An 18,519-nucleotide genomic window follows, 5' to 3' on the forward strand; every position below is an offset into this window, starting at 1 on the left:
GTTCTGCTTAATTCTTTGCATCTGCAGGAGATTGTCTTCATCGCCTCCTTCCCATAGAAAAAATATTTTTTTCTCGTTGGTCACGAGAAAAGTCATTCGGCATGCACTGCACGCCATGAGATTAATTTCATCCCCAACCCCCTCGAATACAGCACAGCATCCAGAGGCGGATGGTGGTACTCATTTGGCATTGCAAGAGTCATCCATTTGAATTCATTAAACACCGCATTTATGCATGAATGTTCTCTGTTTGACCATTATTCAGCACCTCTCGCGTGGACCGCGCACGAGGGCAGGGGATGGGGGTGCTCACATAATTCTACAAGAGGGGTGGTGGTGGGGCTGGGCAAGAGCTAGAGGAGTGCATTTTATTACAGCAACCAGCATGTCCGGTGAAACAACAATTGATATTTAATAAGAGAAATTTCACTGCACACCCGAACTGCGGGGTAATTGTGTTTGTGTCGATGTTGGTTCAAAATGTCACACAAAATTACGCGCCAAGGGATGACCCAAATGGGGGCGCGACCCGGTGGTGGTAAAACTACATTTTAACAAGACTATTGGCTGTAGGCTCTTCCCATTCATTTTGTGTTGTAGTTTATTCCATTTCACTTCCCCCATTCGTCTGTGTGCAAAATAATGCGGGGATGTAGTCAAAATATGCAACCAACATGAATTACAAAAAAAATAGAATTTGAGAGGATTGATTGTATTTCAAATATTTGAATAGAGTCGAAGACATTTTTTTTAGAAATTAACCTCTAAAAATTCTTTTATCAAAGTTATTTTAATATTTATTTATTTCAATTATATAAAAAAAAACGTTTTTTTTTTTAACATTCCCTTCACAATTCTAAAATTAAGAATAGAGGCTATCTGTATTCCATCGTTTGATCTGAAAATTAGGATTTTGGTCAAAAAATGTGCTTTTGATCAGGAGAATGTTCTTTTTTTGGAAAGGAGAAAGCTATTATTGATCGAATTGATAGATTTTACAGACAAAATGGAACATTTTTTTTTGATATTGGACAATTTTTCTGACCAAAATTAGAATTCTCTTGAACAACATGAAACATTCTCTTGATCAAAAGCAATTTTTTTTGGCTAAAATCCTAATTTTCTGATCAAAAGATATAATCCATTGTCTTAGTCTTTTTACTTCTTTCCTCATTCCCCAATAAATTTACAAAGAAACTAAAAAAAACGTACAAACTCTCCCCCATTTACCCTATTTGATATCCTTTCACTCCTTCCTCGAAACTTCCTTTTTCTCGCACTTATAAGTCCTTTTCATCGATTTTTTTTTCATTGAAAATCCCGTCAATTTATCTATCTTTGACACAATTTCCTCAAATCGCATTACATTCGATTAGAAAAGAAATGAAAAGAAAAAAAGCTTGTAAGACATAATCGTATGAGACGCGTATCCTGTAAATTCAGCACATCTCTTGTCGTTGCTTGGAAGCTCATTTGTGACCCAATTCTTTGTGGAATCACTTGAGCTATGTTGGACACACACATGGGATAAAATCCGCAGGAATTGCTTCTTCAGATTTATCGCGCACACAGAGTGGGAATGCTCTGGATGGGACCATCATGCAGCAGCAGCGGAAGAAATGGAGATTCTAATCATTTCTTCAGGCTGGGGATTTTCACGAAATTCTTCGTAATTCACCAAATATTCCCAAGAGGCACTTCTTGGAAAGATTTCAGAGAGGGAAGGATTACATAAGAAAATTCCCAAAAGGATAGTGGAGGGATACAGTAAAAGAACATTGAAAATAACAATCAGAAAATTCTGAAAGAAATTAGTTTTTTTCTTTAATGAATTAAATGATTATTTTTTTAAAGAAACTCAAAAGAAACTGTTGATGGTGCAATGGGGATGCAGCAGACCCAGGGGTTAAAAGCAGGACAATATCTATACTGCATTATTGTGTATATAGTAAATTGACTAAACAACAAATACATAACACATTTTATGCAAGAGACTTTTAGTTGAAAGTTTTACAATTCACGAGGTTATCGCTGGATTAATTTTTAATGAAATAACTTTTGATGGTTGTGACATTTTGGGGGGCCACACAACACTACACTGCAGAGCTTAGCCGAAGGGGTGAGGAGCAGATTGGAAAATTAATTTTCCACTAGAGAGCTATGTGAGAGTATGTCACAAACTGCTAATTGGAAATATATGTTTTATGTAATATACTTAATTAATTTCATGATACTTGTCGCACATAACTCGTATATCTTGCCATACCCAGTTCACTGAGAGAGAGGAGAGCTTTTAACCATGAAGTTGAAATTTACCAAATACAACCACAAGTGACAGCGATAGAATCAAGAATTATGCGGTTGCCACGAGAATTTTGTATATAGCAAATATATATACATTTCATAGCATTTAAAATTGTCGTTTAAATACATTCATGTGGTGAGGAAGGAGTTTACTCACTCCACATGAGGAAGAACCCCACAATTGAAGAAATGGGATTTGCGTTTTATTTGGAGTTTTTTAGAATCAAAAATAAGAATAAAAAATCGACAAAGGGACTCGCTGCTTTTAGCTGAGATTAGATTGAAAAAGTCAGCAAAGATTTTTCCAAAAATGTAGAGAATGACGTCACCAATGCTTTTTTTCCCTTTAAATTTGTGAAACATTGATGCCAATGCTTCATTGATGCTTTTTGACAAAAGTTTTTAATAATCCATGCGTTTAACCCTTTTACATTCTTTGGGTCACGTAGACGTATTGGCTATTTAAGGGTTAAAAAAATTCCCTGTTCTTTCAGAGAAAAACTTCAATAATGGGTCCATTCCAGCGACCAAGAAATCCTTCAAGTTCGTTTGAAATCTTGAAAATTTGTACTGAAATTTCAAAGATTTCAAGGATTACTTAGCTGAAGCTGAATACGACACAATGTCAGTTATTATTAGTTCTTTTCTTACCCTATGTTCTCTTTGAAATAATTTTTATGTCTACCTTTGCTAAAAACACAAATTAAATAAACTCCTTTCTCAGTTCAATTTGATTTTCTTTAACGGTAAGGCTTCTCAATTATTTTTTTGCATTGAAAAGTAAATTCCAAATTCATATTTTAACTGACTTAAAAGAAGAAAAAAAAACTGAATGCATAATATTTTTCAATTTTCCTTTCAATACATGCAAAGAGAATGTGCGAGCGAGGGGGGTTTTATATTGTGAAAAGTCGATACCAATTTGCAATAAATTGTGCCGAGAAATTCCTCCCCAGAGTGGACGCGGAGTGTGGATTTTCTCTTTGACTTTTATGCAGTGCTAAGTGCAATATTTCTCATTTGAATCCACACCCGATGGCATGATTTACTGCAAAGTGGGTGACCAATTTTAAACAGGGGTAAAGGGAGGGGGTGGGATAATGTACGTTATGTGTCTGTATATATGCCATGTTTGCCCTATATGTGATGCAATTTATTGATTTTGCACGAATGGCCTTTTTGCATGGCCCGAATTTTCGTGGGAAAGTGCGTTTTTGCATGCTAAAACGTGCCGCCCCCCCATGTTTGGGGATGGTTGGCTATATATGTATATAGAGATGAAAACTGAATGCAAAATGTGCAAAAGACTTTGCTTATCAGCAGTTGTGGAGCGTTTGTGGCATGTTGTAACAATGTTGAGCAATTATGTGATTTATTCCGACGAGGGGTTTACACACATCGCCCGCCCCCTTCACCCCACTAATTATGCTTAATCACTTTTAATTGCACACACACACACAGTGTGTGCCAGTGAGTCTGCACAGCTGCACAATTTAATTAATATATCCACGTGATTTTGGAATGAGTGCGGGAAGTGCGTGTGTGCATCCCCGCATTTACAACACTCCTCCATGGGAAATCCCAACGGTTCCCATCAAACACGCGCTTTCATGCGAAAACCTTCAATTTGTGGAAGAAAAATGTCTCACAGGGTGTTTCATTTCACACGCCTGCCACTGCGAGGAGCAATTTGTCATCCATCCGCAACATTATTCTCCTATTTACTCCCTTTGTGGACAATCCACAGATGACGTGAATCCTCCATTTTCCGTTTTTTTTTCTAATTCAAAACTTAACGAGTCATCCATCCATTGAGGACAAGATTGAGGCAATGTCGGGGGGGGGGGGTGGTTTTCATTATTAACCGATATAATATAAGAACATTTTTCGGACTGCAAAATACATATTTTGGTGCGCCAGGAAAAGGGATCAAGGACGGAAATTGGTCTCTTGAGGAAATTGCAGAATCACGGGAAGGGTTTTTCCTTCGTACAAAGAAGGAAATATTTCATCATTTTCAGGATTTTTTCTTTCATTGACATTTCTGCAATATTTGAACGACTAAGCCCAGCATTAGGAATTTTTCCATTCAGTTTGTAAAAAAGGTTAACGGATGATGAAAAAACTATCCAAAAAAGTAAGGAAGGAAAATCCAACAGTATCCCATTAAATGTTTTTATTGATTCAATAAACACTCAAACATGATTGAGTCAATCAGGTTGATCAAAAATTGAACATCTTTCATTTTTATTAATCTAATTTTTATTAATCTTTGAAAAATACACGTTGAATATAAAAATAAATAAAAAATGGTGCTATTCACGAATCTCCTTTAAAAAAAATTATCATGACATTTTTTCCTGACACTTTTTTTTTCATTCCCTCTCAGTCTCACTTATGTATTTCCCTATCTTTCGTTTCGATTTGTAGAAGTGTTCTAAGTGCCCGTAAAAAGGTGAAAAGTGGAAAATCGTGGGATTTATCGGTCATATAAGTGAAAACAGTGAAGTTTCGACAGCAACACATTCATTCCCGGACCAATTTTCCGCGTTCAGGTGAGATTTCACCAATCAAGAGGTGTTTCCCAGACCTCAGGCAGACCTTTCTTATGTAGATGACTTGTAAAAAAGTCAAAAAGCCTGCAGGAAGTGATTTATGTAGTGAAAATCCAGAAAAATATCCCGTAAAAATTGGTCAGGTAAAGAATGTTTTGATTTTTTAAAAAAAAAAATGTCATGATCATTTTTTTTTCATGAGATTCGTGAATAGCACGAAACGTTCAAAAAGAAATGTTCTCAACCGATTTTGATAAAATTTATTTTTTAATCTAAAAACGACTCCTTAAATAAATTTCTGACTACGTTTCTGTTATCCTTAAGTTTTTAGTATCTCACATAACGCTTTTCAGCCAAGAAAAACTTTTTATTTCCATTCTGCCCTTTTTCATTATAGCTTTGTACTGAATTTTCCAATTTAAAGTTCATTAACCTGCCAAATTGCGTACTGAACCATCATTTATCTTCTCCGGTGGAGCCTCTCGACGGCGCCCCTTTTTTTCTGGAGGGGGTGCCTCAGCGAAATGTTGGTTAATTTGATTAAAATTGTGTGAATGGCTACATATGGCGTACACACACACACACTTCCGCCCTCCCCAAACTTCCTCCCGAAAAGTTAATTTGCTCCTGAAGGAACATCCTTCGCGCTTTGATGGGATGGGGGGGGGTGTTTTTTCACCCCCACTCCCAACTAGCACGTCTATATCGTGAAAAATTCATAATCATTCACCTGCTTTTCCCAAAATTTTCTTTTTTTTCCTTCACTATGATGTCCAAACAGAATCACGCGGGGAAATTGCTGGTGTTGATATGCCTGGGAAAATGCTGCAAAAGACACGAAGTCTGCATTTTACAATAATTGAGACAATCACGGTGTAGATGCGCGTAGCCTCCTCCCACCACTTTCCCGGACTCATTGCAGTGCTCAACTGCAATTTATGATGGTATACTGCCAGAGACTCGACTCCCCATTGTTCCCGCGCCGTGAAATTGTGAGCTGCCCGTGAGGGAGGACGGGTGGGGAAAAAAAGTCAAGATTGTGGTGGTTTTATTCGATCCATTGCGCCAGGGTTGGGAGTTGCGAAGCGGAAGTTTTTTCAACCCACCGTAATTGTAGCCCTGGCGCTTCCTGGCAGCAGAATGGGGGTGGTGCTGCCTTTTGCCCAACACACTGCCGAGCGCGAAGGAATTGTAATTCAAGTTCTCTCTGTGTGTCTGATTACACCTCCGGGGTGGAGTGGTGATGATTCGAAAATCGATTAATTGCACTTTCAGCACTCACTGTAATTCACTTCTTCGCATTAACACGCTCACCATCACCACCCACGTTGAATTTTTCCCATACGCGGGGGTGGGTTTGAAAGAAGTTTGAAATAAAAGAAGATTTTGCCACCTTCAAAAATCAAAGTCAAGAACAGATTGTAAGTGGAGAATTTCAACTAACGTTCAAATGAAAGTTTTTAGAGGTTTTTATGCTTTTTTGATTTCTTTACTCTTTAAATTGGAGATTTTTCTTTTAGTCATTAACTGCGAAAAAGTTTCAAATAAACAATTATGCTGTGTAAATGGGAAGTAAAATCAAATTTAGAATCTTTTTCAAACACATTCTAACTGAAATTACTAATTTAGATAAAATATTGGTAAAAATTTTAATAATTTGTTATATTTTTCGATTTTCTTTTATTATAATTGTTATTTTTCTATGTTAAATTATTTAAAAAATTTTTTCATTGCAAAAAAAATTTAAAAAATTAAGAGACAGTTAAAATCAATTTTAATAGTCATGAGTTCTTGTTTGGGGTATTATACCCAAGCAGCACGATATTTAAGAAATTATTTTCATAAGAATTTCACGCTGAAAAAAAAATTTTAAGCTTTATTTAAGAATTATATTAGCATATAAATTACTACATATATGTAGGTTTTTTTTATTTCTTCCTTTGCGTAAGTACCTGATTTGTAGAAGAAAAAATCTTCAAAATTACCCCAAGCAGCACACCAGCATCTTTTAACATTTTTTGGTGTTATGAATAAGGGGTTGATTCTGATAAAAATATTTTCTTTTCTTACAACGTAAAAGTTTTTGTAAGAATTTTACATTTATAAATTGTTCTAAAAGATCATTAAAAAGCCCTGGAAAAGTAATTTTCTTTGAAAACAAATGATTAAAGAAAGAAATAAAATGTCAAAATCTTATAAGATGAATTGTAAGAAAAGAAATTCACTTACGGGCTGTGATTCTTCCTTCAGAGGCCAAGTTAAATACATGTAAATGCAAAGTCTAATAGATAGCTGCAGAGTATGGATTAATCAGAATCGGGAATGTACTGGTAAGTTTCACTTACGGGCTGTGATTCTTCCTTCAGAGGTCAGTCTAAGTGTGATATTTGATATAAGTTTGGTGGTGCAAACTCTGGGGGAAGGCTAACTCGCGCATTGGCTGTGATTCGTGGCGCGAGTCATCCTTCCCCAGAGTTTGCACCACCAAACTTATATCAAATATCACACTTAGACTGACCTCTGAAGGAAGAATCACAGCCCGTAAGTGAAACTTACCAGTACATTCCCGATTCTGATTAATCCATACTCTGCAGCTATCTATTAGACTTTGCATTTACATGTATTTAACTTGGCCTCTGAAGGAAGAATCACAGCCCGTAAGTGAAACTTACCATGTACATTCCCTTTTCTCCTTAATCTGTACCATGTATCTATATATATTTATATTTTACCGTTATATTTTACTTTGCATTTACATTTATATTTATATACCTTATATATAAGGCGCCCCGCTTCGCGGGGCGCCAAATAGTTAGCGTACTAATTAAACATGCAACTATATATAATTATATTTTACCGTTATATTTTACTCTGCATTTATATTCATATACCTTATATATAAGGCGCCCCGCTTCGCGGGGCGCCTAAGAATTTGCGAATTTATTAAATAAAAAATTAAAACCCTTATATCTCCTGAACGGCTCCATAGATTTTCTTAAATAACCTGTTGTTGGAAAGGTCTTGACCTCAGCTATAACATACTGAAATTTTAACGAAATGCATAGTACAGTTTTTGAGATATTTAGACTTAAAAATTTTGGATATACAAAATATTGACTTTAGCGCCTCTTGCGGTCATTTCTCGAAATTGCAATGTTCTAGACATTTGTAGGGCTTCACGAAACCTTTCATTTGCGCTTGAGTTGATTAAAATCGGACTTGTAGAACCTGAGATATGACATGCCAACTTTGGAAGGCTATATCTCGAGAACGGCGACATAGATTTTCTTCATTTTTGGCATGGAACTAGATAATATAGTCAGCTTGAACATATTAAAATTTGAAGAAAATGCATGGTGCAGTTTCCGAGATATTCATCGAAAAGTAATCGAAAATTCTGTTTTTGGTTTTAGGCCCTCTAGTGGTCACTTTTGGAACTTCTGATGTTCTAAAGAGTTGTAGGGCTTGTTGAGATCTTTCGTTTGAGCCCGGGTTGATCAAAATCGGTCAAGCCGTTTTCGAGACGGGACTTTTTGATGTTATGAATAAGTTGAAATAAAAGCTAAATATTCCCTGCACTCACATGTCAATTAAAACATGCTACCAATGACATTAATTAGAATCTATTTAATATTAAATTCTTGAAAATAAATTTAATTTTACATTTAATAATTTCCTTTTATTTTCAGACTCTCAATGGTTGAGTCAGGGAGCCTCATGATATCAGAAGTATACAGTTCTGATGCTGGAAAGTACGAGTGCACAGCTCAAAGTATGGCTGGTAGTAAATCCTCCCCACCGGCTATTTTGAGTGTCTTGGCGCCCCCGACAGTTGTCCGGGGGCCCCAAGATACGGAAGTTGTCGAGGGTGAAGGTTTAGATTTACCATGTGAGGTGAGAATCTCAATAACAAAACCCCCAAAAAAAAGTCACAAAAAAAGAAATAATTTAACGACTTTTTTTTCCTAACAGTTGACTGGTGACCCAAAGCCAACAGTTTCGTGGCATCGGGAGAATGGGAATCTCCCGGAGACAAGATCCCGCATCCTCCTTGACAATACACTAAGAATTGAAGATGCTCGCCCGGAGGATCAGGGCCGATACATCTGCAAGGGACACAACGAGGGTGGAAATGTCTCGGTGGCCGTAAAACTTTACGTTTATGGTGCGTGATACTTTTAGTTGTTGTAACACCGGGAAGATGTCGTAAAAATTTATTTCTTCTTCCCTCCCTTTATTGACTTTGCCAATATGGGTGAATTTTCTTGAAATTTTCACAAAGAAAGTTAAATTTCAAAGTTTTTTTCAATATTTCATCGAATGAGTTTTTGGGTAAATTTAATTTGATACTGGGGTGATAAAAATCAATGAAAAGAATTTATTCTAAATCCCTGAAAATCCAGAAAAATGACAATCTTCAAAGAAGTAAATTTTTAATTGAAAAACTAACAAAAGTTTTACTTATTAATTGGTTTTTATTAAGCATTAGGTACTAAAATAAAATAAATCTAAAATATTTTAAAGATTTGGTTAAATATTTAGATGAAGCAATAATTAATTGAAAAATACTACAAAATTATGACATTTTAGAACATTTTTTAGTACAAGTTCCATACTAATTCTTTAGCACTACTCGTTGCACAGTGGTTCAGCTAGATCACTTTGTTTTCCATGTAGAACAACAGAAATGCACTATTAAATGTAGTACTAAAATAGTACTAAATTAAAAATTAATTAATTGATTAATTACAAATTTTTTTTTTCAAGCTCAGTTTTTGATAAAAGCTTAAAAGAATTACAGCAAAAACTTACATAAACACAATATAGTTTAGTACTCCCTAATTTTCAATTCAATCCGGAAAATTTGAAAATTTCATGAAATATTGAATTTTAATTCAGTGAATCAGCCACATAGTCAGCCATCAATAATGTGTGTAACCTTTCTGGGAGATTGTGCGTATTATTTTCAATTTAACAAATGACTTTAGACTTCTACAAACTCTCAACTGTCATCAATCGTACACCACCCCCCCCCCCCACCGTGCTTTTCTCCAGCGAGCTAAAGAAAATCCCTAAATGTTTGAAAGTAAAAAACTAAAATATTAACAATCTCAATGGAGAAACTTTTCCCAGAGACTTATGTCTCTGTATTAACGATGAAGAAGAACTTTTTAGCTGGATTGGCAAGTTTTTCATGCATTAGTTTGCAATATTTTTTTGAGATTAATTTTATTCATGACTTTTGCACTTTATATCGACCCCCTTGGAGGTTATATTGGGTAGTCAGTTTAGTCAGATATAGGGGAAATTGTGGTTTATTTATTCACACAGAAAAAAATTTTCATTTCTCATTAAAAGAAAGTTTGCAATAAAAGAAAAATTCTGCAATTCAGAGATAAAAATTCATAAATTCCTTCGTTTCATTCTCTTTAATTAATCTACAAGGGGGAATTTTTGAAATTAATTTATCTGTAAGTTTATATTTATCTAAAATTAATCTTTAAATAAGTATATCAAGGAAATTGCAGTTTGGTGCATAATGTCTTTTTGTTCCCTTTATTTTTCTCTTTAAATTATTTTTTTTTAAGTATTTTGTGAGAATAATTTTTTTTTCTTTATTCATTCCTACAATTTTCTACATATTTTCATGCACAATTCACAAATTCAATTCGATTCGATAATGAGAGAAATGAAGAAAAAAAATCCCATTTTTTCCCATCAAAGTATTTCTAGAAAATCATCCATATTGGTGCATAATGTCCTTTCCAAATTCCAATGGGATAATCCATTGGTCAGAAAATTAATCCTTTATTCAGACAAATCTTCCATTTGTTCAGAATTCAGAAGAATATTCTATTTCGGTCAGAAGAATGTACTTTCTTAGAATTTCCTTTTTTACTGACAACAAATTAATATTTTCCTGTTCATTTATCCGTTTCACTGATCAATCTTCAATTATTCTGATCAAATGGCACATTTTTCTGACAAAATTGGATATTCTTCTGATCAATTAAGAGCATAGAGATAAATAGGACACAATTTTAATGACCTTTAATCGAAAATAAATAATTTAAAAAATATATTTTTGAAAATTCAACAGCAATTCCAACGTTCATTGAGGCCCCTGCGGATGCTGAAGCACACGAAGGGACCACCCTGAGGCTGCCATGTCGCGCCCAGGGACGTCCCAAGGCAAGAATAGTGTGGGATCGTGTTGGTGCCCGTGTGGATGCTTCGCAGCTCCTTGAGCTTGACACAACGCAAGATGAATTGCTGGCAAGGGCAAAAATTATGAGTCTTCGTTCGAAGCGTGAACGACTCCATCCCAATGCCACCCTTGCCCCAGAGTCTTCCCCAGCTCCACGTACCCGAAGGGATACTTCGGGGAATCTCGCCGGAGACCGTGTTCTCGAGGCGGAATTTTTGCAAATAATGCGTGATCAGGAGGACGACGATCTTCAGGATGATCCACCAACGTGGCTTCGAACTTTCGACTTAAGCTCAAAGCGCGTCAAGAGGAGCGAAGGTGAAGAAGAGGTTGAAGATAGCCCAGAAGATGGTACCAGTGATGCCACATCCGTTCTCTTCTTCTCAACACCCCTACCCAGTGATGTGAGTCGCCTGGAAGTGGATGAGAATGGTGAATTAATCCTCCGAGATGTAACACAGCACCATCAGGTAAGCTCATTTATTCAAATTCTTTTTGTTTTTGAAACCAAAAAAAAAAAGCTCAAAGCTTCAGAGTTGAGGGTGGCAATTAAAACTTCCGGAAGTGAAGAAAAAAAAGTGAGTAAGTGTGTGGGGAAAAAATCACGAAAGGACTTTGAAATATTGGAATGAAACATGAGCTTATTTGCTGCACATTTCTCAGTGGCAATTTGCTTAGTTGAATGTGATATATTGCAAACAGCGTCACACGATAAATTGTCCAGAAAAGAAATGTATGCAGATTAATGATAATCGTCAGACTGCGATATTTTCTAAAAGCTGAAAGAAAAAAAATAACTTAAACGTGCTCATTAATTCATCAAATGGTGAAGCTTTGAAAAATAAATTAAAGAAAAGTGGAAAAGAAACAAGGAAAATGAATGACCTGGAATACTTACTGGCCGTTGAGTTTGAAAAAAAATCAACGGAATTCAATTTCGTTATTATTATTTTTTTTATTTGACAGAATTGACGTTTCGTTTAATATAAAACTTTCATCAGGGCATCATTGAGGAATGATTTAAAGATTCTTAAAAATGTCTTTTAAAAAAAATTATCAGTTTATTTTATATTGTTAAAAATAATTTAAGATATCTGGGACGTATCCAGGAAAGAGATTTGGGTGGCTAAAACCCTCTAAAAGCTCAGAAAGTTTAGGCCAAAAACAATTTTATTTTAAGAATTACATTTAAGGAAATAGAAAAGGAACTGATAATAACAATTAAAAGAAACGTCAAACGTTAGAAAATAATCGTGAAACACTAGCAAAAAAACGGTAAACGTTATAAAATAAACTTTACACATTGATACGAACGTCAACTGTCAGAAAAGAAACGTCAAATGTTAGAAATAATTCGTCAAACGTTAGAAAATAAACTTCAGCCGTTAAAATGTACCTCAAGTGTTGATTAAACTTCTTTTTTAACTCATTTTCTACATTTTTAAAAAAAATCATTAAACATCCCTTTAAAGAGATTTCTAGCTACGCCCCTGCAAAATATGGCATAAAAATTCGATTGATTCACTTTGCCCCAAGACACAGGAAAATTCTTTAAGAAAATCACATTTCACATGAAAATAGAATAATATCTTAAAAAGAAATGATCGATTTTAAAAATTATTTTCTTATTTTAACCCTTGGAGGATCCGGTATTTCTAATCTCAAACTTATATCTTGATTTTCTCTCAAAAAGAAAATATTTTTCCAAGATTTCTGTCAACTCAATAAATATAGAATTAATTAAAATAGAATTGGCCACGGTGGCCAGCAAAATCTTCCAAGAAGGGTTAAAAAATTATGACAAAATAAATAAATTAATTTACCCCAATACGTTTGAAGAAATAAATGTCTTTTGAAATCGATTTCTTTTTTCAAATAATAACAATCTTTCAACGGTTATTTCCCAAAGATTTCCTCTTGAATTGCGCGCACCAATTGTTTCTCCACAGACATCTGGCGAATTGTTTAACATCCATTCCATGCGAGGAAACTTGCAGAATGAACCACTCAAACTCTATTTTCAAATGCACTCCACGACTGACGGAAGTGCCCCTCGAAGCAATTTGTTCGCAGCAATCAGATTGAATTTATGGGAGACCTTTTGAGGGAATTATCCCGAAAAAGTGATGGTGTAAATTGCTTCCAAATGCCCCCTTCTCCCCTTTTCCCGTAGCATTAGCTACATACAAATTTAGATGCTCTGCAGCAGCATTTAATTCCCCTGTGACGAGAGATTTTCTCGTGAGCGCGCGGAAGTTGAGTGACTCGAAAAGTGACGCTTGTCAAGAACATCAGAAATTGACATGAGAGACACACGCTGCTGCGGTGGCTCACGCAGCCCTTTCTGAGGGCTCTCGAATGGAATGGGGGCCCCTTAAAAAATAAAACAACACTGCAGCGACAAATTTGACATTCACACCCACAAAAAGTCATCTCAAGGGGTTCCCTCATCACTCCCAATCTACATTTTTTAGCTTCTTTTGAGACATAATTTTGTGTTATTTCTAAATTGAAAATTCTAAAATGCTATTGAAGAATTTTTTTTTTTCGGGGAAGCTGTCCACTTAATTTTGACGAGGCATGTGAAAATTAAATATTTAGAGATGAATATTTTTCATTTGAAATTCAATGGGAATTTTATCTACTTTTTATCACATTCTTTCCTCTCATATTTTACAGTCAGGTATTGATTAACGTCGCATGGGATATACTCTTTCCACTCATTATTATTAATGGGTGGAAAGAGTATATCCCATGCGACGTTAACCAATACCTGACTGTATTTTAAAAATGTGATTGGTGGTTAAGATGTTTTATTTCCTGTTTTTTATCATTAAGAAGAAAAAGAATTAATAGGATAACTGAAAATTAAATGAAATTAAAAGTAAAATCGTGCGGTTATTTTATTAATATTTCTTATACATGAGGCATATGCATCAGTGCTCCATTGATGATGTAATTTAATTTATACCTGACTGACAAACAATTGGATATTTTTTAAATAAATTCTCAATAATTAAATAATAAAAAAAATTGAAAATTTTCAAAAATATTAAAATAATTTAAAAAATCTGAAAAACGGCTAAATTGTAAAAAAAAACAAGCTTCTTTCCACATATAAACAGAATAATGATTAAGCAAATTAATCAGCCAACTAAAGATCAGCCGGGTAAGCTTTTTCTACACAACTGACAGTAGGTACTATTTTATTACAATTCATGTCAAAAAATATTTTTTACTCATTTAAACGCCTCTTAATGTTCATAAAAAAATTGAAAAAAAAGAATAAAGAAAAAAAATTAATAAAATTATTACCCCATACATGGATTTTTTACCATTTTGTAAAAAATTCAAATTTTTAAAAATTTATTGCAATGGTGAATGGAACTCCTGGACCACACAAGTGTGTAAATGGGCAAAAATGAAATGTGAATTAATTAAAAAAACGATCCAAATGTGGCAGAGAGTATTGAATAATTCTACATTGGAATGTTGTTGAAAATATTCACGTGAATTGTTCACTGTTCAGCAATATGGTTTCTAATTTCTCTGTGCATGATGCAAACCACCCCCAATCGTGAAAGGGTGAAAATGTATACGTGCGTGTGATATTTATTGAAACAACAACCCCCTACCTCCCCTATATTGGAGGCTATGGCTATATATTCACGCGATAAAATACCAAAATAGAGAGAAATTGTGAATAATATTTGGAATATTTTCATATGGAGGAGAGATATCAATAAAATATGCTAATTAACATCATTGCTATTTTGGTCGTGCATTTTCTCCCATTTTAAATTGTACAAACACATTCAAAATGTTTTCGCATTTGTCACAAAAAAACATGCAATTAATTTTATCCAAAAATGTGTGTGTGTGGGATGTTTTAGGAGCAGAAGGACTATATATATGGGGGATTAGCCAAAAAAGGTATTTAGATGGAGATTTCGGGGGTGCTCACGGAGAATTATGAGAATGTGTGTAGAGAGAAGCCTTTAGTCGGGAGAAAATTTGCCTTTCTGGCGGACCAAAATAATAATAATGGACTTCCTTTTCCCTCTTAGTCTGTATCTCTGGGCTTCTCTCTGGAAATCCACTGTTGGCTCAATAAAGCTCTTAATCTCCTCACAATCCACTTCTTCAGGTCTTTGTCATCCCACATGGGTCGCGCATATTACCCATAAGGGGTTGAAACACAATTAAACCCCATTTATTCGGGAGGGTGCATTTTGTGCACAACTGCTCCCATCCAACGCTGAACGAGACTCAACCCCTCTTACAGTCATGGGCAAGACAATGGATTACAATTTGAACTTTTGCGCCCGTTGTCACTTGTAGGTGTGCCATGGTCGTTAAATGACAACATTTTCCTGCCTCATTTACTACCTCATCCACCCTCGCCGTGGGCTACTATGTCGGTGTGTGATTCAGTGGGAAAAACGGGGGTTAAATGAGCCAACGATTAGCAACTATTCAAAAGGGGGATGAGGAGGGTCACTCTCACAGAAATTTGATCCCATTTATTAAGTTTTACATGAGAAGGGGTTGTTTTTTATTCTAACGAACTTTATATAACCTACTCTGAAGCATTTAAATTCAAAATTTGACATTTCCCTAATGTCACTCATGTTGACGGCTTTTTTCCAAAGGTTATGAAATAGTTTTTTGACATATTAGAGGAATTAGAATTAAATTTCTGGCCAAGGGGACTTTAAATGTTTAAAGAGAGAGCTTAGGGTTTGATTTAAGCCTGGTTTTATGGAATTTAAAATTAATAAAATAATCAAAGGCAGGAAGGGTATTTGGGTGCCTAAACAATTCCTAGAAGTTTTGAAAGTTAAGGTCTTTTTCTAAAAGGTCCAAATTATTTTTATGCTAAAAATTACATTTTAAAAAATTTGATAATCCAAACTTCGAACGTTAGAAAAGAAACTTGAGGCATTAAAACGAACTACAATTGTTTAAATAAAAAAGAATCGTCAAAATTTTGAATAGAATTTTCAAACGTTAAAAAAAAGAACCTTAAAGAATCGCCAAACCTCGAAAGAAAATGTCAAAATAAAACTTAAATGTTAAAACAAACGTCAAACTTTAGAAAAAAAAAGCATCAAACAATAGAAAAAATAGAAAATTCAATTAAAAGTAAGAAAAAAACGTCATCGTTATAAAAGAGACGTCAAATTAAAAAAAAAGAAGTCAAATGTTTGAAAAAATCGTCAAACGTTAGCAAAATCCACATCAGACGTTAGAAAAAATGCAGTCAGAGAATGAAACAAATGTAGAATTTAACATTAAACGTTAGAAATGTCAAACGTTTGTACAGAAATATACGGTCATTTTACGAATTATTTTCAACGTCTTTCATATTTGAAAAAAAAATTTAAAAAAAACCTCCAGAAGGCATAAAGAATCTGATGTCAAAGATTACAATTTTATCTTCAATTTTAAAAAGTGACAGTTGACACTTTAGTTTTGTCAAAGACACAATTTTCAAAATTCATTGCCAAAATGTAGCAACGAATTTAACTGCTGAATTGCCACTCAAATAAGCTAATCTTCATGAATATGAAGAGCTTTCCTTTTTGTAAAGTTCTCTTCAGAATTAAATCCCATTATACCGACGAATAATAAAGTTGGAAGTGTTAGGGGTTCGTTTCCATTGTTCCTTGTTAAAATTTCAAAAGACCCCTCCAAACATACACCACTAAAAGCTTTCACACAGAAACGAATAAACATATAAGAGGTAAAATTAAGTCAAAAGGTTTAAAGCATATTTTTAGGCATGCATGAGAAGGGTTAATGTTGTATGACTTTTTGGCATTTTTTTTTCTTCACAGAAATAGATTGATTTCCATGTGACAGAGACATGGAGATGCAGAAAAAAGTGAAGATGAACAGACGAAATGGCAATTTTCTCGAGTGCCTTCCATGAGATTTCCTTCTCTCTTTTCTCTCAATGTCTTCGCCACTTGAACATGACTAATGACCCTTTCCGTGCTTTTGGAGTGTGCTTTCATATTTCTCGTTGGCAGTGGGAGGGTTAACAAATGGCACGGGGGCCGCACACACACACACATAATTGCAAACATAATTAAAAGGTACTTTGCATGTCTGAAAAGTGAAGTATAAGAAGTTTCGTAGCGCACGAGTGGCCAAAGTGCTGAAAATGGGGGTTAGATGAATGTTGGGCGACTCTTTCTTGCCGTTCTTCCTTCGTTCCTAAAAGGGGTTTGTGTGTGACTAGAGGGGTCCGCATGCGGGGCATGGAGCAAAGGGAGAACATTCTCAGGAACGATTAATTTCAAATCATTAAGTTATTTCTGGGGAAAAAGCATTTTCACAGCAGTGGTGGTGGTAGATGCGCGCCATATTATAAATTACTCCATTAAGGGACGTTTACAAGTGCTCCCACAAAACGGGGGGTGTCGAACGCAACCTTCCCTTAAAGGGACCATGAGTTGAGATGAAATCCCGACAGCCCCCTCTAATTGCACTCCTTGCGCTCTATTTTTCAGCACAAACACACACTAATTGAATGATTTAGTGCAGTTTATATTGAAATTTTGGGGGGTAGCGCGTCAAGGGTTGTGTTCACCCCATTTTATGCAGCATAGTTTCATGTTTGAGCCATAAATTTAGCCCATGCTCCCAAAATAGAATTTCATTATAAATACGAAGAAATGTTGGAATTTCTTCCTTATCTGACAAATGAGGGTGGGGGAGGGGGTTGAAACTTTGTATTTTAGTTAGAGAGCATTTAATTCGATTTTAGTTGCAAAATAAATTGTCCAGAGAAAGTATTTTGGTTGATTAGAAAAAAGAAGAATCATGAGAAAATCAATTATCGCAGCATAGCGCTATTAGCAAAAAACAACGACAAAATTAGAATTTCTGTTAAAATCATTCTTTTATTTAGTCAGCCTATATTTCGATCACATTAATGACCTTCATCAGGGCCTAAACATTAAGGAAATTAAATTTAAAAAAAATTAAACTTAACGAATGCCCTTAAATATTCTGAAACTCTTCAAAATGTATTAATAACGCAAACCAAACTCTTTTAAAAATTCATTTAAATGCTTTTCAACACAATTTCCATTAATTTATTAACCACTAGTCCCTCCTAATGCAATCAATAAAGTAAAAGTAATATAAAACGTAACGAAACCTTTCATCAACTAGCACGGAAATCACTTTTTCCCACCATCTAATCCCGAAATAATTACTGAAATATATTGAATAAAATTCATATCCATGCAAAAAGGACTATACCTATACATTGCTTGATGGTGTTAGCCACAGAAAGGTGTGAGGTGGAATGTGGATCAAAGTGCTTCGTCGGTAGTCATAAATTTTGCTCGCACACTGGCGCAGCTCCTCTGGTATTGTAACATACTTTTTGGTTTATTATTGCGTTGAACAAAGGGACCACATATATTTTGCGAAATG

At 34.9% G+C, this 18,519-nt stretch overlaps 1 protein-coding gene across 1 annotated transcript in view; it reads left to right on the plus strand.

Annotated features, from left to right (window-relative positions):
* The window catches only part of LOC129794675 (protein sax-3-like), a 144,724-nt gene that overhangs the window by 110,201 nt on the left and 16,004 nt on the right, over nucleotides 1-18,519 (plus strand). Inside the window, exons 5-7 of the mRNA XM_055835489.1 lie at nucleotides 8,549-8,753; nucleotides 8,832-9,024; nucleotides 10,960-11,537. Coding sequence (XP_055691464.1) covers nucleotides 8,549-8,753; nucleotides 8,832-9,024; nucleotides 10,960-11,537 — 976 coding nt within the window. The remainder of the gene's footprint in view (nucleotides 1-8,548; nucleotides 8,754-8,831; nucleotides 9,025-10,959; nucleotides 11,538-18,519) is intronic.

The sequence above is a fragment of the Lutzomyia longipalpis genome, chromosome 4 (assembly GCF_024334085.1).
Source record: "Lutzomyia longipalpis isolate SR_M1_2022 chromosome 4, ASM2433408v1".
Taxonomy (NCBI): Eukaryota; Metazoa; Arthropoda; class Insecta; order Diptera; family Psychodidae; genus Lutzomyia; species Lutzomyia longipalpis.